The sequence below is a fragment of the Python bivittatus genome, unplaced genomic scaffold (genome assembly GCF_059951505.1).
Source record: "Python bivittatus isolate LINGU-HERP-01145 unplaced genomic scaffold, Pbiv_v1 ctg000580_np1212, whole genome shotgun sequence".
NCBI lineage: Eukaryota > Metazoa > Chordata > Lepidosauria > Squamata > Pythonidae > Python > Python bivittatus.
In genome coordinates, this window is record NW_028277087.1 from 31,881,239 (window position 1) to 31,904,092 (window position 22,854).

Below are 22,854 nucleotides of genomic sequence, written 5' to 3' on the forward strand. Positions count from 1 at the left end.
TTAACAGGATGAGAATCTTTCCACAAAGCACATCTGTTGACTCCTACAAATCAGTAAAACTGAACTTTCTGCTTCATGGCTACCCTTTTTTTAAGAGTCAGAACGGGGAAAGAAAGACCTATCATCCCAGCCTCATACTTACTAAGTCCAATATTTTGTACATGCAGACAATATAATCTGCAGAAAGGGGGTACTGTACAATAAACACACTTAATCTTGTGGCTTCACTTGCTCCAGCTGCTGAGCTTGCTAAGTTTTTACCTCGATCCCTTGATGCCTTATTGTGCATACTCATTGGTAAGTTTATGATTCGGTATATTGCAATAACTCACTAAATGGGTTAGTTCAGTACCCAAGATGATGCACTGTGCAAACTAGCTATCCAGAGGATCCCAGAATGGAGACTGCTGCTAAACTGGACCTCTCTAGATACTTAGTGTGTATATTTTTTAATAGATATCTGTAAATACATTATGTAATATTACTATGATGATTATATTGATTTACTTTATTTCTGTGGTGTATGTCTTGAATTGTAAATATCTTAGGTCACCTCTGTGATTGAAGTGATATAAAGTTGCATGAATAAATATCACCAAAAGCACTATGATCTTCACTGTTAAGGGAAGTCCCCAGCCTATGGTTATTTATTTTTTCCTTTAGTGTGTCTGCTATCTTTCTGCTCTAGTCCTGTAATAGATGATGGATGTGTGGATCCCAAAGCTGATCCTTAAGAGGCTATTGGGGAATCCAAGCTGCAGAGCTGGCTTCTTATAATTCCCTGCAGCAGGTGCAAAGAAAATGCATCTGGGCATCTAAAAAAAGTTTTGTGGATCATCTGATTGGCAAAGGCAGCTGTGGAAAGAAGAAGCCAGGAGAATATGTGAAGCAGAAACAGAGCTGCTTTGTGTTAAGAAAGCAGAGTACATGGACAGGCTGTTCGTCCTTTTCAATCCAATTTGGGATTTGCTTCTCCCTCCTGCAAAGGCTTAAACGTCATAGTTTTGTCTGTTTATTTTTGCAGTCTGAAGGGGAAGATGTTTAAAATGAGCACGGAGACGGAAACTGAGTTGAGGCAGCGCTTCCAAAACCCCCTGAGGGAGTTTCAGCTGTGGAAACCATCAGCTCAGCGGCTTCTGGACACCACAGCCCATGTTTCTGATCCTGCCTTGACAGATGCGTTCCTGCGTCAGATTGAGGTGACGAAGAATCTGTAACATTTGGAATCTTAAAATCAACATGTTCACAGACCAACACATAAGACATCAGGATATTCTTTTAAGAATGTAAAACTCTTCTGTATTACTAGTGGGAACATTTATTATTAGCCTATACAATGACTATCACAATGTCAGGAGAACTTGTATATCATGAACATTCACATACATCATTTTTCCTCATTTTGGTCAAATAATGATCAGTAAGAACTCAGCTATCCAATATTTGATTACAAGGCTGATTTAGCCTTCATCATAATAGTCTCCAACAAGTTTAGCAATTTAGCGCTGTGCATTGGAATAAACATATGAAGAAAAAAATGAAGACATATACTAGTCTTCATGTCCTGGAAATCATGTGACCCCTATTGGTATAGCCTTACTCTGTTATCTTATTTATTTATTAGTCTCACTAGAGACTGAATGATGGCATGTTAGAAATATGTGTATGTGTATATGTAAGTGTCAATGTAAGTACATGCAGAGAGATACAGTATTTATATATAGACAGGCATAAAGATGTATTATACATATAAGTGGAATCTGCAAAACTTCACAGTGTATCTTTAGCCTAGAGCAGAACATATCAGAATAGAGCATAGTGGAAAAAGTTCAACATGCATTCACCCCAAATCCCCCTTTACTGCCAAATGCTTAAGATGTTAACTCTCACCTCTTAAGAGTTGGAGCAAGGCAATTCCTCTACTTTGTCTTCCTTCCCACCTCAGATTTTCTTTTTTATTTCTCCCTAAGTTGAAGTCTCAGTGTCCCATAACTCCTGGAACCTTGCAGATCCTCAAAGCATACCAGGAAACCGAGGGTTTCCTTAGAATATGGTTGGAAAATAGTTGTAGGAGCTTATCTGAAGCCTTTCATAGCTAAGACCATTCTCTGAAATATTACTTGTTCACATATAAAGCTCTGAATTCTGCATCTGAGGCTTGCTCTCTGGTTCATCTGACAAATACAAAAGACAAGGCTTTTTTGGTAGCAGAGCTGCAGCTGTGAAATGCTCTTTCCAGGTACATCCACTGATCCTCCCCTTTTCCCATGTTTAGATGAGCTTTAGAAACTTTTCCCAATGGCATCTGTATAGTTTTGTACAGTTTTATATGCTGGTATATTTATTTAGTTTTATGTTGGGATTGATTGATTGATTGCCAGTGTTGACTTTTAGTAACCACATAAACATTACCTTCTAGATATATTTTATCTATTATGATCTGTTCCTAACCTGGTCCTTCAGGTCTTCCAATGATGCACCCACTGTCACTGTAACTGAGTCCATCTACCTCATCCTCTTCCACTTTCCCAGCATTTCAGCCTTCTCCAGAGAACTAGTTTTTGCCTAATGTATTTGAAGAAGGTTAATTTGAGCCTGGTCATTTGTGTTCAAGTGAAAATTCTAGGTTCAGTGATCCATTTATTTGTTTTCTTGACTGTCCGTAGTATTCTCCAAAAGCAATGTTCAAAAGCATTGATACTCTTTCTGTCCTGCTTCTTCATGGTGCAATTTTCAGCTTCCATCTAGTATTGCTTGCATTATTCTGATAGGTTCATTTATATGCTGATACATTTATATGATGATATAAATTATATGCTGATATATTTATTTAATAGTATTTCTGAGTTGTAATTGACTTTGGGATTTTTAAAATTATTATTCTAATTATTCCTGATATGCTATCTGCTTTGGGGGAAATATTTTCAAAGTAGCAATATAAAAATGGTTGACATAAATGCATAACAGTCAAATATTCTCCCTTATAGATCTTTCTGGCTGAAAGCTCCCACCTTAAGGAACAGCTCCTGAAAATCCAGTTGAAAAAAGATTTCCTGAATAATATTTTCAAAGAGGAGAGAGCAAAGTTACTCTTGGTGGAAGTTAGCGATGCTACAAAGGAATTAGAAAACCTGCACAAAGGGCTACTCCAGAGGAGAAGCAGGTTACAGGTAGGTTCCTTCTAAAAGTCACCTGGTAAGAAAGATAATTGTGATTTAATAGTGCAGTGATTAATATACCATCAGTTACAGTGATTAATACATCATTCAGTTTTTACCTCAGACAGATCTTTATTTTCATTCTGATGTACTCACAAGTCTGTATTGTGAGCTGGCAGAAGGCTTTCATGCTATCGGGACTGGCATGAAAATCAACTTTTTCTCTCTGGCTAGGCTTTGGTATCACAGCATAAAGACTTCGATGCATCCTTCAAGCTTCTGCAGATGGAATTGTCTGCTATCAGATCCAAGCTAAATGCAGAAAAAGAACTGCTGCCTGATCTGGTGGGTAAAGAAGCCCGGCTGCAAAGGCTAGAGGTAAGCAGCACCAAGAACCATCCAGAAGAATTCCTTTCCAAAGTGTGTCGTCAACAGGCACACCCAGCTATGGATGTCATGAGTATCACCCTATGCTGTCATTTTTGGAGCACTAGACTTAGAGCAGTGATACTTACACCTCCTTAATGTCTCTTTAATATGTTTTCTTGAAACTGTATGGCTGCCATGTGAGCCAGGAAAAGGTGTGGCTCCTGTAAGGAGGTACCAACTGGTACAGGAAGCATGTCCATTCCTCCACTGTAGTGCTTTTTCCACTTTGGAACTAAATAGGTGCACATCCCTAAATTCTCAGTGACAAAGCTTGCTTGGATATTCTTTAGACGCTCAGTCTGTTGTGAGATTTAAAGAAAAGAGGAGCTATGTGTACTGATTTGAGTTAATTAGCAAAAGGTGGGATGAAAAAGTAAGACATATATTAAAGGAATAAACATTTCCTCCAAAATAATTTTCATTTGCTACTCCTCACCTGTGTTGCCAATTCCTAGACACCACAGTTCATGTGTCTGAACCTGTCTTGACAAGTGCCATTGCAAATTTATTCCAGTGGGCTCTGTTGCAGGGTATATGCTTTGAATCTAGGTGGTAGTTGATTCATTTTTTTGGCAGTTCTATTAACGATATGGGTTAGCGGGGTTAGCACTAACTTTCACTTGTAGATTAACCTGCTGAATCTGATCCCTTTGAGACAAAACAACATGCATTTTCAGAGAGGTTCTTAGGTGCTTTTAAGATGTTTTCAAGTATGCAATGATTCCTTCAACAGCATCATGCATGGAACCTTATTCAAAATATAATTTTCCTCTACAGAGCATCCAAGGAGACCTGGAGGAATGTGCAGTCCAAATGGAAGAAATAGAGAAACTTGTTCCATCAGATCCAGCACAGATGCATAAAATAAAACAGTGTTCTTCTGACTGTCAAATACTTAAGAGATCATTGGAGGTAACTCAGATTTTGGTGAAGGATTCTCAAGAGATGGCAGCACCTAGCCAACCTTTTCTGGGCTCAGAAGCTAAGCAGAGTCAGGCCTGGTTAGTACTTAAATGGGAGACATTCAGGGAATTCCAGACATCCCAGAAGAAGACAGTGACAAATCACTTCAATACTGTTGCTAAGATGACTACATAGATGGGTCCAAGAAGCCATCAGGAGCTGAACTCAACTTGAAGGAGATTTTTCCTGCTTCTTTCTAAACTGCCTGATTTTGCACTGTTGCAGCAACTGTTTCTCATCCTTCTTAGACAAGAGCAAAGCAGAAAAACTTGTTCATCAGCCCATACAAACTGCAGCTTTTCTTATTGCTCATAATGGACCTTTATGACAGGGTTTCTACTTCTTCTTTTGGGATTCCAAACAAGCAGAAGAAAATGTGGGGTAACATGTCCCTATTTTCATGATAATAACAGTAATAATAATAACAACCCATGTAGTGTTCTTTGGCAAACACAAGTCAGTAAAATGGTCCATCTCTGCTGGCCCTCACCCCTCCACCAATCATCATGTAGACATTATTGTTATGGAGATCCAGGTCTTCTTTTAGTCATTTTTCAGACATGTTCCAAATAAAGTTGAATCTTGGGGCCATTCTCCAAGAGATCAGATTATTGGCCTAAATGGGAGAAAACATTGACTGGATTTATGCTAATCCTTATAACACTACTGATAGAGCTTACATTGGTATTTGCAGTAGGGCTATTTTCTCCATCATAATGAAGGCAACAAGGCAGTAGTGGGAAGAAATAGCAGCCTATGTAGTACATTTACGTTTATTACATGTTATGTAACATATGCCCTGTGAAATGATTGTTCTGTCTAATGGTACAGCAAGCCTTAATGTTATTGACATCATCATACCACTTCCAGGAGAGTTTCACTTGCAAAGGATGAGTAAATCTGAGCTACTTTTATCAAGCCAAGTTGCCTTTTGATAAAAGTGTAAAGGAATCTGTATGCACTCGTAAAGCACAGATGACAATTGGAGTTATTTGGTTCTGAGTAATTAAAAAAATGAATGTAGGAGCACAGAAAAAATTAAGCATTAATAATATATTTGTAGAAATATTTCTTTGGCTGCATAATACTTCATCAGAAAGAGATGCATAAGGCATTTTTATTCATGGAGCACCACTATGTGGTCAAATTCAGATCTGCAACTCTGAAGGTCTTTTGCTAGTTAAGACAAAATTATGTCAAATATTCATTCACTTCAACATATTACTTTGGGCTTTTTTTTTCTGTTTGAGAAACTTATTTTATTAATAGCAAAATAATTTACAAAATCAGGATAGAGTATAAGCCTGGAACTCATAAAATGTGCAGTACAGTCCTATTCATGCCTACTTTAATGGAATTTGTATTAGGTTCATTAGGATTTGCACCTAAGGAAACATACAATTACAGGTAATCCTCACTTACTGCCACTTGGGACTGGCAACTCCATTGCTAAGTGACATGGTCATAAATGAAAAATCACATGGCCATGCCTGACTTAAGTGTGACATCACGTGACCACCACTTGCGACTTCCTGCCAGCTTCTCCACTGATTTTGTTTGTCGGAAGTCAGCTGTGAAGGTCACAAATGGCTATCACATAATCATGGGATGCTGCGACCATTGTAAATGTGCAGTGGTTGCCAAGTGTCCAAATCATGATCATGTGACCTCAGGGATGCTGCAATGGCTGCAACTTCGAAGACCAGTTGTAAGTCTCTTTTTTCAGCTCCATCGTAACTTTGAACAGTCGTTGAACAAGTGGTCAGTAAGCGAGGATTATCTGTATCTCTCTTCTGATGATTTATAGCATCCTCTAGAGTTGTTGAGATGATAAAATTGTCATTAATATCAGCACAACTGTGTCTGAATGACTCTAGAAGATGCTATAAGCCACTTGTAATATCCTGCCTTTGTCTTGGAATCTTCATTTTGGAGATACATAAAGTGCATTTTGGAGCTTGCAAGGAAACGTTCTACCTGCTTTTTGATCCAAAGAAGGAATTCCAATGGTGTTCCCTTATTAATAGTGATGGTTCTTCTTGTGGTTCTTTTTAGATCATGATTGCACAAAGTAAGCAACACATTCAGAAACACTGGGCTTTTAATGACAAAGTATCAGATCTCCGACAGTGGCTTACAGTGACCAAACAGAAACTGGAATCTTACTGCGATGCCAAAAGTCACACTGCAATTTTGGACTTGGAGGTGAAGAAGCTTTCTTCTCTTGTAAGGTTATTAGTGAGCTTTACAGTGGGCAGAAATATGAGGATTCAGCTGAAGCTTAAATTTCACAGGGTCTAGGGATCAGAAAAGCAAGAGGCCAGTGTTATTGTTGTTCTTAGAAAGTACTACAGTGGTACCTCAGGATACGAACGCCTCTACTAACGAACTTTTCGGGTTACGACCAGCTCCGGCCGCAAAACTTTACCTCGATGTGCGAACTCCGCCTCGGGGTACGGTCATTTTTCCGCCCTGACACGTGGTCCGCGGCCATTTTTCCACCCCTGACACGTGGTCCGCGGCCATTTTTGCGCCCCTGACATGTGGTCCGCGGCTGTTTTCCCGCGGCGCCGCGCAGCGCCCGGCCGTTTTCCCACCGCACAGCGCGGTGCCCGGCCGTTTTCGTGCCGCGCTGTGCGGCGCCCGGCCATTTTCCCGCCCCTGACGTGTGGTCCACGGACACCAGAACGGATTAACGGTAATTACATTGAACCTTATGGGAAAATTTGCTTCGGGGTGCGACCAAATTCGGGCGGAGGGCGGAACAGATTAACCGTATTTACATTGAACCTTATGGGGATATTTGCCTCGGGGTGCGACCAAATTCGGAGGGCGGAACGGATTAACCGGATTTACATTGAACCCTATGGGGAAATTTCCTTCGGGTTACGACCAACTCGGGATACGCCCAGAGTCATGGAACGTATTAAGTTCGTATCCCGAGGTACCACTGTATTTATTTTGCATTACACTGTTTTTCAAAGGCTGTATGAACACCTAAAAGCAAGAGAAATTTATATATGCCTGTATTGTGGAGGTCTAATTCATATGTAACTCACACGACAGTATAAATAATTACATGGGATCTCCAGATTTAGAAACGATATGGTCTTGAATATCATTGCTCAGAAGCCATATTATAGGTAGTTCGTTACCTTCCATTTCTTGCTGGTTGACTTCTTGACAGCACATCTGATATCACCAAGGGAAACAAAATGTCATACATTTTTCTATGAAGGACTTTAATGATCTGACAAAATTGCATATTGTGGCAGGCTGCAAAGATACAAACTCTTACCAGAAGCTTGAAGTTATTACTTCAAAGACTCTTGGGAATTAGGCCAAAAGTCATTTGTAGCCCTAAGATAGTACATTCTCCATTCCTCGTTTAAAGGGGATCTTGGCCTGATCAGAAGAGTATTCTGTTCTTAGACATATAGTTTTTAGGTATTCATTTATAATATTGTCATCAGTGGATAAGATTCCATGAATAGTATTTGGAGGCTTTTCTTAGTAAATGACAAAGTTCTTGCTCCAGATGTGTACTTTTTCTTTCATTTATATTAGTGAAACAGATGCCATACATGTTAACAAAATTTAAACTGAATCAGAGCTAAATACAGTATGCAAGTAGAATAATGATCCTAAATGTCAGTTCTACAGAAGTGTATCATGTACATTGATGTGTTTGTGTCTTGTGCCTTTTAGAGATTGCAAACTGAGTTTCCAGGTAGAGAGATCCAGTTACATCTCATTGAAGCCCATGGGCATTTGGTTGTAAAAGAGACTTCTTCAGAGGGAGCTGTGAATATCCAGGCTGAGGTGAAGAAGCTGAAGGACTCATTCGAGTTCCTTGAAAACCTGATGTCAAGGTAAGAGGTTCTTGCACTTTCATTTCAGGGCTTTTTTTGAGGCTAACCCTATAGCTGGCTGGTGAAAAGAGCAGACAAAAGGATTGTGCGGGCGGGGGGGGGGAATGAAATAGGAATAGGAATGAGTATATTGTCATTTCCTACTTGTTCAATATTTAAAAGTTGTGTGCAGGTTTTTTTTCCAGATTGTGGCTTTACTAAATGCAGGCTACAGTCTAGCACGGTGTTTCTCAACCTTGGCAACTTTAAGACGTGTGGACTTCAACTCCCAGAATTCCCCAGGCAGCATGCTGGCTGGGGAATTCTGGAGTTGAAGTCCACGCATCTTAAAGTTGCCAAGGTTGAGAAACACTGGTCTAGCACCTTTTTTATTATTTATTTATTACATTTCTATCCTGCTGCACTCCTATTGGACTCTCAGCATTTTCAAGAATACAAACATTAAAACATCACAATTAATAAAATCCAGGAACAGAAAACACATCAACCAGAAATCAAACAGATCAAAAAGAATCCAAAACAGTACAAACAAAGAGGCATCAAGCCCAAATATTCTCTAGAAGAGCTTTGTTTTCAACTGCTTATGGAAGGCACTAAGGTCAGGGCTAATCTAAAACCCAGTGGGAGACCATTCCAGAGGGCTGGCATTGCTACCAAAAAGGAACCCCTTTGTGGCTCAGTCCCCCGCATGTCCCAAAGTGGGGAACCACCAGCTGCATTTCCCAGCAAGAACAAATATGTTGGGCCAGTTCTAGCGGGTGAATGCTGTCCTGCAAATAACCTGGTACCAAGCCATAAACAACTTTATAAGTTATAACAACAGCATGTTAAATTGCACCTGGAGGCCTATAGGGAGCCAGTGCACAGCCTGTACCATGGGTATAATATACTTTGCCCAGATAATGCAGAGGCCACTGCAGTTGTGACCAACTGATACTTCCAAATGATAATTAAATAATGGTATGTAGAGCTATTGCAATAGTCTAACTAGTGTTGAGGGCAGCCAGGTCTTCTCACCCATGGTATAACTGTAACTAGCATACAGGGTGAAGCTTGGGACAGCCATAGCTTCCACCTGCTGATCTAGAGGAACTAAGAGGACTATCAAAGTCATGGGCCTGCTCCTTCAGAATTAGTACTTTCCCATCAAGAGTCATCACTGGAGCCATCTGAGCACCCTGATGAACAAACAGTAACTCTGTCTTGCTAGGATTCAGTTTAAGCTTGTTCTCTCCCATCCAGAACTTCAGAACCTCCAGACACCAGAACAGGACCTAAGCAGCCTCTCCAGTACAGCCTGGATAGAGATGTAGAGATGAGTGTCATCTCCTGAACTGACAGATAACCTCACCCAGTGATTTCTTGTAGCTATTGAACAATAGTGGGGAGAGGACCGATCCCTGTGGCATCCCACAAGGAAGCAGCCACCCAGTCAATCTCTCCTCTCCCACCACCATTGACTGGAACTGGCCACTGAGGAAGGAGCAGAACCACTGTAAAAAAAGTGTCCCTAGCTCCCAACCCTTGAAGCCAGTCCAGAAGGATACCATGATTGATGGTATTGAAAGCTGCAGAGGGATCTGACAGACTCAGGGCAGGTGCATTATCTCCATTCAGATCCCAACAGAAGTAATCTGCTAGCATGACCAAGACTGTCTCCATTCCATGCCCTGGTATAAGTAAGAACCAGCATCTTGAATGACATCCAGAAGCAAACCAAAAACCAATGCAATTCGCAGAGCAGAGGTGTTACATGGGTGTACAGAAGCATGCCTGCCCTGCTGCATTCTGGACCAGCTGAAGCTTCTGGTTGGTCTTCAAGGACAGCCCTATGTAGAATGTGTTGTAGTAGTCAGGCCATGAGCTGATCACAGCACAAGTAGACTATCTGAAGGGCAGACACATAAAAACACATTACACTATACAGTAAGTTGTGAAATCTACTCTTGATTTGGGTTCTCGTGCAGATTGAAACACAATCTGGTCATAATGGTTTGTTAATGGTTTGTTTCTTTTTGGCTAACCTAAATGGTCCCACCCTTTGTAGTTTACTGTTATGTGAGACCACTATGAATTGTTCAGTAAACCATGGTTAAAAATCCTGGCTTAGTGATATACGTGAAGCAAAACCCAGAGTCAGTATATTTACAAATGTTGTGTGTTAATTAAGAATTCTCCCTCTTCAGTTGCTGTTTTGCTAATTTTAGTCTCTTTCCATCTAAATAGGACAGCAGTTGATGTGGGTAAGAAGATAACCTGTGTGGGCAACAGGCAGGTGAAAGGGGATGTTTCCAACCACTCATGGGTGAGAAAACCATATAGGCATAATGAAATAATTTTACTATATAAAGGTTTAATTGGAAAGACCTTCCCATGATATCTGCAGGAGTATCCTAGAACACTATGCATGTATGATGTTAGTGTGTCCTAGATGAACTGGTTGATGCCATGCATGAATAGAACAATTTGCTTTCCTTCATCCGCATTTCTACCACACATTCTATAGTAAAAGTACACTGCCTAAAAATAAATATCTCACCCTACTAACATAATTATCTCTAATAATCACAGAAAAGTTACAAAACTGCAGCAGTTATTTAATTGGTAGCATTTCCAAACGCCATATGAAATATATTTTGCCAGCTTCCTGAATAGAAACAGGATTGGATGAGTCCTGTGTTTTCTTTGTCAAAATATCCTGGGAAGGTGATCCTTTGGGACTTCAGTATCAAGATATAAGCTGCCTTATCAGTACTGGCTCAGGATTTCACAGCTTCCATAACAACTGTGGGACCATTTCAATAAGTTACTGCCCAGAGTCGCTGGGACTTGGGCGGTATATAAATTTTAAAAATTGTTGTTGTTGTTAGGGGCTTTTAAGTCTGCCATTTTAGGTTAATAGGAAAAGTGTTACTGACCCAACATAAAGTAGGACATCCTTTTCACTTGGATTTTGCACCAAGGAGTGAAGAGAGTCATATGAAAGTGGAGACATTAGCCATCATCCTTTTGTCATAGTCTGACCACTTTATGATGAGATTTGAACTGATGAACACAGCCTCTCAGCATGTAAAGATGGGAGACACATTAGAATAGTCTGTCTCCATGCTCCTGTGGAATTTCCCAAATGATAGGGCTTCTGATTTCTTCGGGGTCTTGGTGTTACTCTAGAAAGATGAGATAAATGTTCCTTGAGCATCTTTGCCACCGTTGTACATGCTTACAATGTCAATGCACATAGAAAGGGACAGGACTTTGATTCATGTTTTACACCCACCATTTTGTCTCCTCGTTGTAGACAGTCTTGACCTTGGAAACAAAGTCCATTCTCAGATGTAAAATATTTTGAATGCTGAAAGTTTTGTTCTTTCCAGCTCCTTAAATTATTTTAAGCTTCTCTCCTAAATTGGGTGTGAATGCATTCATTTTAGAACAAATGAAAATGTAAACAAGCAATGCCTATTTCATTAAATGTTTGTTTAGTTTAAAATGAAGTAATTGCTAAAAGGTCACAAATGTGTTTTCATTACTTTAACCATTTGTATTTGTCACTTATTGTAAGAACTGCAGCAAATTAAATGTTTACACATGAAGGAAGTATTTTTTTTCCCAATGAACCACAAAATAAATGAGATATTTAGTAAAAATAAAGAAATTAGCAATTTTAGGGAAAAAAATGAATTTTTAGCCCAAATCTCCCAAACGCTCTGTATCATTTCTGCTCTACATCAGTCTGAACGAGTTTTCCAACCTGCAGAATTTCAGGTTATTGGCTGGTTCATGGATACTAATTTCACATCTGCATTTAGTTCAGGCCAGCTTTCCTCAGCTAGTGGACTCCAGATGTGCAGGGGCTACAACACTCAGAATGGTCTGTCCAGAGCCTGAGAGAGACTCACTTACTGACATTTCTTTGTGATCAGGCAAACCATTACCCTCTTTACCCTTTTACAGAGTCCATTAGTAAAACACTGAAAAAGTTCCTACCTCAACTAGCTGACAGAAGAATTGGGTTCTAAAGGAATCCAATTGCTAAGATTTCTGTAACCGTATTCTATTCCTTTTCAATCAATCTTGCTAAACTGGAAAAATCTTATTTTCCATCACTTGACATTACCAACCAGCATGAATTTAAAAAATAAGTCTCAAACCTAATTTTGTACTCATCAAGAAAAATCAAAGGTTGACAGACCAAACTTAGAAAAAAAATTAATTCTAACCAGGGGTAATTAAATTCATTAATTTTAATTTCTGGCACACCAGATTTACTGAATTGTAACTCCCAGTATTCATAGAAAGCATGGCTTATGTTTACATGGCATAGGGTCTAATTACTTGAGGAGCCGTCTGTCTCCCATAGTATCTGCCCATTCAGTTTGATCTGGCAGGGTTAGGACGCTCCGGGTTCCACTGATTAAGTAATGCTATCTCTCTGGACCCCAGAGGCACACATTCTCTGTAGCAGCGCCTGCCCTCTGGAATGAGGTTCCCCAAGAAATTCGAACGGCTCCCACCCTACTGGTATTTCAAAGGGCCTTAAAGACCTGGCTCTTTGCCCAGGCCTTTGGAGAGGATGGCTGATGCCCCTTTCTTCCTTTGTGTTGTTTTGCCCCTTTCTGTTGTCCCCCTTTGCCATCATTGTTTTTTGCCTTGTGCTGTTTTTGTGTTTTTTGTATTGTTCCTTGTTTTTAAATGTTTTAACAATTGTAAACTGGCCAGATTCACCAGGAGTCCGGCAACACATATATTTGATACATTATGGTTGGTCGCACAGTCAGCTAGATGTTTAGACTGGATTTGGCATTTTTGTCCATCTATCAAGACCTTCCCAAGGACTTGGGATAGGCAGATGTTGTTCTTTAATAATGTTAAAGGTATTGTCGCGGGATTAGGCTTTCCAAGTAAAGCTGCCTTTTGCAACTGACCAGTGGTGATTTTGTCAATGCCGATGGTGTTCAAATGGTGCTCCAGATGTTTTGAGATTGCGCCCAAGGTGCCTATTACTATTGTTACTATCTTTGCTTTGTTTTGCCATAGTTCTTCTTCTATTTGCAGGTCTTTGTATTTTGTGGTTTTCTCCAGCTCTTTCTCTTCTATTCTGCTCTCTCCAGGTATTGCAATGTCCACCATCCAGACTTTTTTGTCTTTCTTATCAGTTGTGTGTTGTGTGGCAGGTGCTTGTCTGTTTGAATTCTAACATCCCAGAGCACTTGAGCTTCTTCATTTTCTATCACTTTGTCCATTTTGTGTATCCACCAGTTCTTGCTTACAGGCAAATGGTATTTCTTGCAGATATTCCAATGCACCATTGTTGCTACTTTGTCATGCTGTTGGTTGTCGTCAGTCTGTGCGATCTTCTTGCAGCAGCTAACTAGGTGTTGTTGTTGTTGTTGTTGTTACATCTGATGTGCCACAGGTTGCTTATCCCTGGTTTAAACATTGTAGTCTCAGAAGTAACTAGAGCAAATTATTTATTTATAGTTATTTGGCAGTTCAATTGTGTATATGCACTAAGATGGTACTTGAAATCTTTATGAAAAATCTGTCACTTCTCCCCTACTCAATCTATCATTCAGTGTGAAATAACCCCTTTATCTTATTTATTCAAGAAAAATCATTTACTTTCATATATATGTAAAAGGGAGGTTTTATTTTCTTGTTTGCATTTACGTTATGTCTTTTTCTTTGTTTTCTATAATTCAGGGGAAAGTGGCTAAGGGTGAAGATACTAATGAGCTCCAACTTATTAAGAACTTTGAACAATGGTTGCAAAGAGAAAACAACAAGCTATCTAAAATTCTTGCCATGAATTCATCCAGCAATGAAGAAGTCAAGGCAAGATATAGCAAGCTAAAGGTTTGTTGAACCCAGCATTCCATATTAACCTCACATCAAATTTGGTACCATGTTGTTAGATGTGCTTATGAAGCCATCCTGACTGAGTCTGTAACAAAGGGATAAGAATGTACAAGGTTATTTTATACCCAGTTATGCAATTCTTTCATCTAATTCAGTTTTGACTACTAAACTGGTTAGCAGTACATTTCCAGAGTTCTATGCAGGAGTCTTTCCTATCTCTCCTTAAAAATGCCATAACTGAACTGGGATCTTCTGCAAGCAAATGTTAAATTGTTTTCAATAGCATCATTAAAAAACTCTGATTAGTGAAACTTCCACAAACAGAAGAAAACAAGGAGGGCACGGTGTGGAGAGAGATCTTGAAGCCATCTCTCTTGAGTTGTTACCGAGCTTCAATGTCCAGTCATGCAGGTGGGCTTGCTTGCAGTTATACTCTAGCAACAATCAGAGACACAAGTTCCCCAACTCTGATTTAGGACTTTAAAGGTGAAAAAGCTTTGTTAAATGGTGTGCAAATTTCCCAAAAACAAATTGGAGGCCAGTAAGGATATTCCAAGAATTGTGTGAAGTGGTCTACAAAGTGGAATCCTTGGTGGTCTGTGGGCTTGGTTGTTTGCTTGCAGACGTTTCATTACCTGACTAGGTAAGATCATCAGTGTGAATGAGTGTGGGCTTTGCTCCCTGTTTATGTACAGAAGCATGCCCTGCCAGTGTTGGTGGGTGGGTGGTTTTCTCCTAGGTACTTCCTTGATCAGGGCATTGTTTTCTGCGTGATTGTTTGTCTGGTCTTAATCCCTGCTTATCTGGGTATTGGCTGCTGGAGAGGATGTGTTCTGGTATTTTTGTTTCCTTCTTAACTTTTTTATTGTCTCTTTTGAATGGTGTGTAAATATGGTTTATCTCTGTGTGTCTATTGATGGCTGAACTGATGGTCTACAAAGTGCCTTGCTGGAGAAAAAAAAATAGTGCTATATTTTGTATTGGCTACAGTTTACAATAATTTTTCTAGTCAAGTACTTTATAATAATCCAAATAGACCTATGAATCTGTGATCAGATTTTTCTTTCCTAAAAATTGCATAGCTAAGCGACCAGCCTAAAGTGGACATGGCTCATTTTTAGATCTGATCCTCTGATTAATATGGATCCAAGGGCACCTTGCACTCTATATTTTTAAGGTAATTGAATGTCTGATAAATACTAAACATGAAGTACCAAGTCAGGGAATAACATCATATTATATTTTTTATGCTTTAACATATTTGTGGAAATGATAATCCTGTTACACATTTTTCTGCTTGAAGATATTTCTGAAACACCTCCAATATGTACTGATACTGGAAGCTACCCATAAATACAAATTCCTATACCATTTTCAAAGTTTGTAGGGCTCTATTCATTCACTCTGTCAAGCCCTCAACATTGATATCTCTTTTCCCTACAGGAGCTTCAGCTTAGGGTTCCTGAAGGTCAGTATCACTTTGAAGAGCTTCTGCATCTTCAACCAGCTGGCCGGAACTGGGATGAACTAGAGGAATTGCGCTTCCAATGGATGCTCTACAAATCCAAACTGAATAACTCTAACAACACATTGGTAGGTCTTATGATCTGTGTATACTGCCTTCTGCCCAACAGAACAACATTAAACATGAATATAAATAAGAGAAGATACATAGCTATGTTTAATAGAAATCTGGTCAATCCACTCAAAAATATTGTCCAGGATCAAATATTACAGAGAATATAGAACATTTCATCTCATAATGCTTATGCAAAATCCTTAGCAGTTTTAAGATAGTAGAACAGCAAATAGCTTCTCTATAAACAAATCTACCATGTCCTCTGCCCCAAAAAAGTTATTCTTATTTTTACTGTTTAGTGTTATGAGTACACATTACTTGACTGCCATCAAAGACAGCAGCGTACATACTTTCCAGTAAAAGGGTGGAGAATACAAATCCTTCCAGATATTGTTAATACTGTAGCACTCAGCAGTCCTAGCTGGCACAGGCAATTGTGAAGGATATTAAGAGCTATAATTTGCATTACTTGGAGGGACACAGCTTTCCATCTATGATTGAATGTGATTTGCATAACATTTCTACCTTAGTATATTAAATCTATTCCATTGGCTGCTCCTTGTAAAACTATAGAAATTATTGTATATTACCATGCCTTTTTATTTTATATAGTACAGGTCATTTGGAAAGACAGGAAAAAGAGATACAGAGTATATATTCTATGCAATGCGTGTATTGTCTACTCTAGTGTCCTTAGACCCAGCACTGCCCAGATTGTTGGAACTGTAATCTTGGGATTCTCAGCCAGTTTAGCCTTTGGCTGGTCTGGTTTAATCTTTGCTTTCTTATATATAGAAAGTAGAACTTATTTTATTAGGCAGTGTGTGTTTTGTTCTTCTCGGTACCCAAATGTTTGAATGAAACATATTTTCAAAAAAAGGATGCTTAATAAGATGATACCAGGAAAACTTAACATTTTGCATTTTTTTATGGATCTATATTTTTTAACCAGCTTGCCTCCTGCAAAGTAATATCATATCAATAGGGGTCAGTAATACCTAGGTTATTTCTGCCTTAAGCTGATGTCTTACTTAAATTGTTAGGAAACAAAATCCAGTTAGAATTTAAGTGGTACGGGTACTACAAAACTCATTAAATAGAAATTGCCTGCTCCTTTAAGCTGTCCAAATGAAGACAGTTTTTAAAACAGCATTCATCCTGTGAATTGCATTTTAAATCATACCAGGAACCTTCTTGATTAATGCTTTTAAAATTGTATCTTTTTAAACAGATGACAAGCTCTTTCAAAGAACCAACCCCATTCAGAAAGGTAAGTCTGTTTTTGTCAACAAGAAAAAGGAAGAAGGGATGTAACTGTTGAATTATTTCTTTAAACCATAAGTTAGGTGCCTATATCTTTTTGCTCATAATTACAGTTAATGCATACATTTCTTGATCAGTGTTTCCAGAGTTGAAAAAGAGAGTTGTTCCTGATAAAGTCAGAAGAATAGTTTGCCTAGAGCTATGGAAGGTGTTTGTTTGTTTGTTTGCTTGTTTAAGATTAAGTACATATAAACTGTAGTGCAAGTTTGGCTTTTCTTAGGCAATAGACCTGCATCAGGCCTTTATCTCTTTGTTCCCAAAAGTTTATGTTGTGGATAGCAGAGGAACTAAATTAGACTTTAACAGGCAGCTTGCCTGAAGAATATTCAGATAAGCAGTTAATAACTTCTAGTTCTCAGTAGATCGGCCATGTAATCCTAATACTTTAACCTTCAAAGCCTCCACGTTGGCTTGGATTCAGCCAACTGGTCAGTGTAATATTTCAGTAACTTTATGTCCTGCTTCACCCTCTGTGTCTGCTGTGGTCATAACTGCTCCAGTTTAACATGCTTTGTGGTAGATCATATTATTTAGTAGTATTTAATCATTTGAGGAGTTTTCAGCCTGTCGGGTGTAAGTAGGGAATTGCCTTATAGACTAGTCAGTTCATAGGACTTTGCAGTCTAGATATCCCAAGATGGTGCCACAGTTGTGAAGTCGGATAGATCTGGAAGGCATCACATGGAGAAAAACTGTTCAGACCACTGCAATCTCTAACTAGTTAAGCCAGAGGCAGTCAAATTTGGGGGGCTAATGTTTATATTTGAAAGCATGCTGTGGGTCTGTCACAAGTTACCTGTTATGTGGAAAACATTACCTGTTTAGAAAAATATTGCTAAAGTACATATTAGTAGCTAGCAATGCTGAAGTAAAATGGATATTTTACGTTGGTGCCCTTTCGCATCATACTGCCTGTCTTTGCTGATTCAAACAGAGTTTTCTGTCTTTATTTTCTTGTTGTTTAGTCGTTAAGTCGTGTCCGACTCTTCGTGACCCCATGAACCATATTGCGCCAGGCCTTCCTGTTCTTCACTGCCTCCCTGAGTTTGCTCAGTTTCATGCTCATTGCTTCAGTGATGCTATCTAACCATCTCATCCTCTGCCGTCCTCTTCTCCTTTTGCCTTCAATCTTTCCCAGCATCAGGGTCTTCTCCAAAGAGATCTCTCTTCGCATTAGGTGGCCAAAATATCTGAGCTTGAGCTTCATTATCGATCCTTCCAATGAGCAATCAGGGTTGATTTCCTTTAAGATTGACTGGTTTGACCTCCTAGCAGTCCAGGGGACTCTCAAGAGTCTTCTCCAGCACCACAGTTCAAAGGCATCAATTCTTCGGCGCTCGGCCTTTTTTATGGTCCAGCTCTCACAGCCATACATTACTACTGGAAAAACCATAGCTTTGACTATGCGGATCTTTGTCGGCAAGGTGACGTCTCTGCTTTTTAATATGCTATCTAGGCTTGCCATAGCTTTCCTCCCAAGGAGCAAGCGTCTTTTAATTTCATGGCTGCAGTCTCCGTCTGCGGTGATCTTGGAGCCCAAATAAATGAAGTCTGTTACTGCTTTCATTTCTACCCTTCTATTTGCCAGGAATTGATGGGTCCAGATGCCATGATCTTAGTTTTTTTAATGTTGAGTTTCAAGCCAGCTTTTGCACTCTCCTCTTTCACCCTCATCAAGAGGCTCTTTAGTTCTTCTTCACTTTCTGCCATTAGGGTGGTATCGTCCGCATATCTGAGGTTGTTGATGATTCTCCCTGCAATCTTAATTCCGGCTTGTGATTCTTCCAGCCTGGCATTTCTCATGATGTACTCTGCATATAGGTTAAATAAGCAGGGTGACAGTATACAGCCTTGTTGTACACCTTTCCCTATTTTGAACCAATCGGTTGTTCCATGACCGGTTCTAACTGTTGCTTCTTGGCCCGCATACAGATTTCTCAGGAGACAGGTAAGGTGGTCTGGTATTCCCATCTCTTTAAGAATTTGCCACAGTTTGTTGTGATCCACACAATCAAAGGCTTTTGCATAGTCAATGAAGCAGAAGTAGATATTTTTCTGGAACTCTCGTGCTTTCTCCATGATCCAGCGAATGTTGGCGATTTGATCTCTAGTTCCTCTGCCTCTTCGAAACCCAGCTTGTACATCCGGTGGTTCTCGGTTCATATATTGCTGAAGCCTAGCTTGTAGGATTTTGAGCATAACCTTGCTAGCATGTGAAATGAGTGCAATTGTGCGATAGTTTGAGCATTCTTTGGCGTTGCCCTTCTTTGGAATTGGAACGTAAACTGACCTTTTCCAATCCAGTGGCCACTGTTGCGTTTTCCAAACTTGCTGGCATATTGAGTGCAGCACTTTAACACCATCATCTTTTAGTATTTTAAATAACTCAGCTGGAATCCTGTCATCTCCACTAGCTTTGTTGTTAGCAATGCTTCCTAAGGCCCACTTGACTTCACTCTCTAGGATATCTGGCTCAAGGTCAGTGATCACACCAGCGTGGACATCAGGGACATTAAGATCTTTCTTGTATAGTTCTTCTGTGTATTCTTGCCACCTCTTCTTAATCTCTTCTGCTTCTGTTAGGTCCCTGCCTTTTTGTCCTTTATCATGCCCATCTTTGCACTAAACGTTCCTTTCATATCTCCAATTTTCTTGAAGAGATCTCTAGTCTTCCCCATTCTATTGTTTTCCTCAATTTCTTTGCATTGTTCATTTAAGAAGGCCTTCTTATCTCTCCTGGCTATTCTCTGGAAATCTGCATTCAGTTGCTTATATCTTTCCCTTTCACCCTTGCTTTTCGCATTCCTTCTTTCCACAGCTATTTGTAAAGCCTCATCAGACAGCCATTTTGCTTTCTTGCATTTCTTTTTCTTTGGGATGGTTTTAGTTGCTGCCTCCTGTACAATGTTACGGACCTCCGTCCATAGTTCTTCAGGCACTCTGTCTACCAAATCTAATCCTCTAAATCTATTCATCACCTTCACTGTGTACTCACAAGGAATATGATCTAAGTCATACCTGAGTGGTCTAGTGGTTTTCCCTACATTCTTCAATTTAAGCCTAAATTTTGCAGTAAGAAGCTCATGATCTGAGCCACAGTCAGCTCCTGGTCTTGTTTTTGCTGTCTGTATAGAGCTTCTCCATCTTTGGCTGCAAAGTATATAATCAATCTGGTTTCGGCATTGACCATCTGGTGATGTCCATGTGTAGAGTCGTCTCTTGTGTTGTTGGAAAAGAGTGTTTGCTATGACTAGCTTGTTCTCTTGACAGAACTCTATTAGCCTTTGCCCTGCTTCATTTTGTACTCCAAGGCCAAATTTGCCTGTTATTCCGATTACTCCTTGACTTCCTACTTTAGCATTCCAATCCCCCTATGATGAAAAGGACATCTTTTTGGTGCTAGTTCTAGAAGGTGTTGTAGGTCTTCATAGAAGCGGTCAACTTCAGCTTCTTCAGCATCAGTGGATTTGGGGCATAGACTTGGATGACTGTGATATTGAATGGTTTGCCTTGGATACGCACTGAGATCATTCTGTCGTTTTTGAGGTTGTACCCCATTACTGCCTTTCCCACTCTCTTATTCACTATGAGTGCAACTCCATTTCTTCTAAGGGTTTCTTGCCCACAGTAGTAGATATAATGTTCACCGAATTAAATTCACCCATTCCCGTCCATTTCAGTTCGCTGATTCCCAAGATGTCGACGTTCAATCTTGTCATCTCATGTTTGACCACATCCAGCTTGCCTTGGTTCATAGATCTTACATTCCAGGTACCTATACAATATTGTTCTTTACAGCATCGGACCTTCTTTTCGCTTCCAGATACATCCACAGCTGAACGTCCTTTCGGCTTTGGCCCAGCCGCTTCACTCTTTCTGGAGCTACTTGGAAATGCCCTCCGCTCTTCCCCAGTAGCATATTGGACACCTTCCGACCTGAGGGGCTCATCTTCCGGCATCATATCTTTTAGCCTTTTAACATTGTCCATGGGGTTTTCTTGGCAAGGATACTGGAGTGGGTTGCCATTTCCTTCTCCAGTGGACCACATTTTGTCAGAACTCTCTGTCATGACCTGTCCGTCTTGGGTGGCCCTGCACGGTATAGCTCATGGCTTCACTGAGTTACGCAAGCCCCTTCGCCACGACAAGGCAGTGATCCATGAAGGGGCTTTATTTTCTAGTCACTCAATTTATCATGCTTTAATACTTTCATCTCTAAAAGAACACATAGGAGCAGCAACATTGATCTTAACCATCCAGTCACAACCTCTAGTCAAATATCTCAATATCCAATTATAGGCATTACATAATGAGTTTTCCATATGGCTATTTCCCCCTCCCCCACCCCAATTGTTTTCCAGTGGCTTTTCCAATGTGTGGTCTGACAGTTCAGATGTTAGACTAGGATTGGGAGCCCAAGACTCTAGTATACCTTCAGCCAAGAAGCCTACTGGGTGACTTTGGACTGTCTCTGAGCCCAAATACCCAAAGGGTTGTTCGATGTGGGGAACAATACAAGGAAGCAATGCCACATATGGAACATAAATCTCAAAGTTGTTATGGAAAAAATACAAGAAAGAAATGCAATAGAGAGGTTATAAATCTAGTAAGGTATAAAAATGAATAGAGAGCATACATTCCTAGAATTCATTGTTTTTGTAGGATTGCTAGCAACCTTCCCAAAGGGAAGTTCAAGTCTAGGGAGATTTCTTTCACACTTGTCCCAAGAATCATAAAATGGATACATGTAAGCCAGTGGGCTTTAGATGCCTTGCCTTCAAATAACTTTTTCCATAATGACTTGCCATCTACTGAGAAATCTCTGAGTATCTGTTACAAAACCTCAATGTATCACAGAGGAACCAGGAAATGTATGCAGTTTGATCTTACTCAGCATCCATATTAAGATAGAATGAATATTTCTATTACTTTTGTTTGTTTGGGGGTGGGGGATCTTCTAGGAACATCTGAGAAATGGGGAACATGGGTTGCAAACTGTGCAGTTGGTATATATTATTATTTATTTTCAGAAGTGAGTCTTGGAATTCTGTAGGGCTTATTCCCAGGTAAGGAGGTATAGAATTTCAATCTTAATCAACTTACAAGGGACTCAAGAGGGGCTTGCTTATTTCAACATTCTAAACAAGCCTTAGATAATGTCAGGCCTTATGTCTCTAGCATGGGGGAAAAACCTGCTTTATTTAATTCTGGTTGGAAAGACTGCCAGATATTGAGACAAAAGTCTTATGAAAGGGGCACCAAATCATAGTTCAAAGAACCTATCAAGGCCATTTTTCATTATTTATTGTAAGATTTATGTATTTTATTTGGATTTGTGGTTCTGACTGAGAGGTGATAGTCACATCCACTAACAGATAACCAGGATTTTTAAAAAATAGAAATGGCCAAATGCAATGCAGTCCTATGCATCTTTAGTCAGAAATAACTTCCACTGAGCAAATCCAGTGGCTTGTGTATATAGGCTGAAATTCTAAGAGAGGGTTTGTACAATACACTGGTATAAAATACAGTTGGGTAGTTTGTAAATCAGTGGGCTGTGCCAATTCAGCAGTTGGTTGGTGCATGGTTCAGGGGGGTCAGGGTACAGTGCTAAGCCAGGCAATTGAATTAATTGATAAATAATGGTTTAATTAATTATAGATTAGCATGT

The 22,854-nt window shown here is 39.7% G+C and overlaps 1 protein-coding gene across 4 annotated transcripts in view; it reads left to right on the top strand.

Moving 5' to 3' along the window:
- SYNE3 (spectrin repeat containing nuclear envelope family member 3) overlaps window positions 1-22,854 on the top strand; it is an 89,665-nt gene that overhangs the window by 44,947 nt on the left and 21,864 nt on the right. For all 4 annotated transcript variants that reach the window (XM_025177664.2, XM_088149880.1, XM_088149878.1 and 1 more), the window contains exons 8-17: window positions 1,025-1,199; window positions 2,988-3,170; window positions 3,393-3,536; window positions 4,365-4,499; window positions 6,606-6,755; window positions 8,259-8,422; window positions 10,649-10,727; window positions 14,126-14,278; window positions 15,725-15,874; window positions 17,092-17,130. In XM_025177664.2, coding sequence (XP_025033432.1) covers window positions 1,025-1,199; window positions 2,988-3,170; window positions 3,393-3,536; window positions 4,365-4,499; window positions 6,606-6,755; window positions 8,259-8,422; window positions 10,649-10,727; window positions 14,126-14,278; window positions 15,725-15,874; window positions 17,092-17,130 — 1,372 coding nt within the window. The remainder of the gene's footprint in view (window positions 1-1,024; window positions 1,200-2,987; window positions 3,171-3,392; window positions 3,537-4,364; window positions 4,500-6,605; window positions 6,756-8,258; window positions 8,423-10,648; window positions 10,728-14,125; window positions 14,279-15,724; window positions 15,875-17,091; window positions 17,131-22,854) is intronic.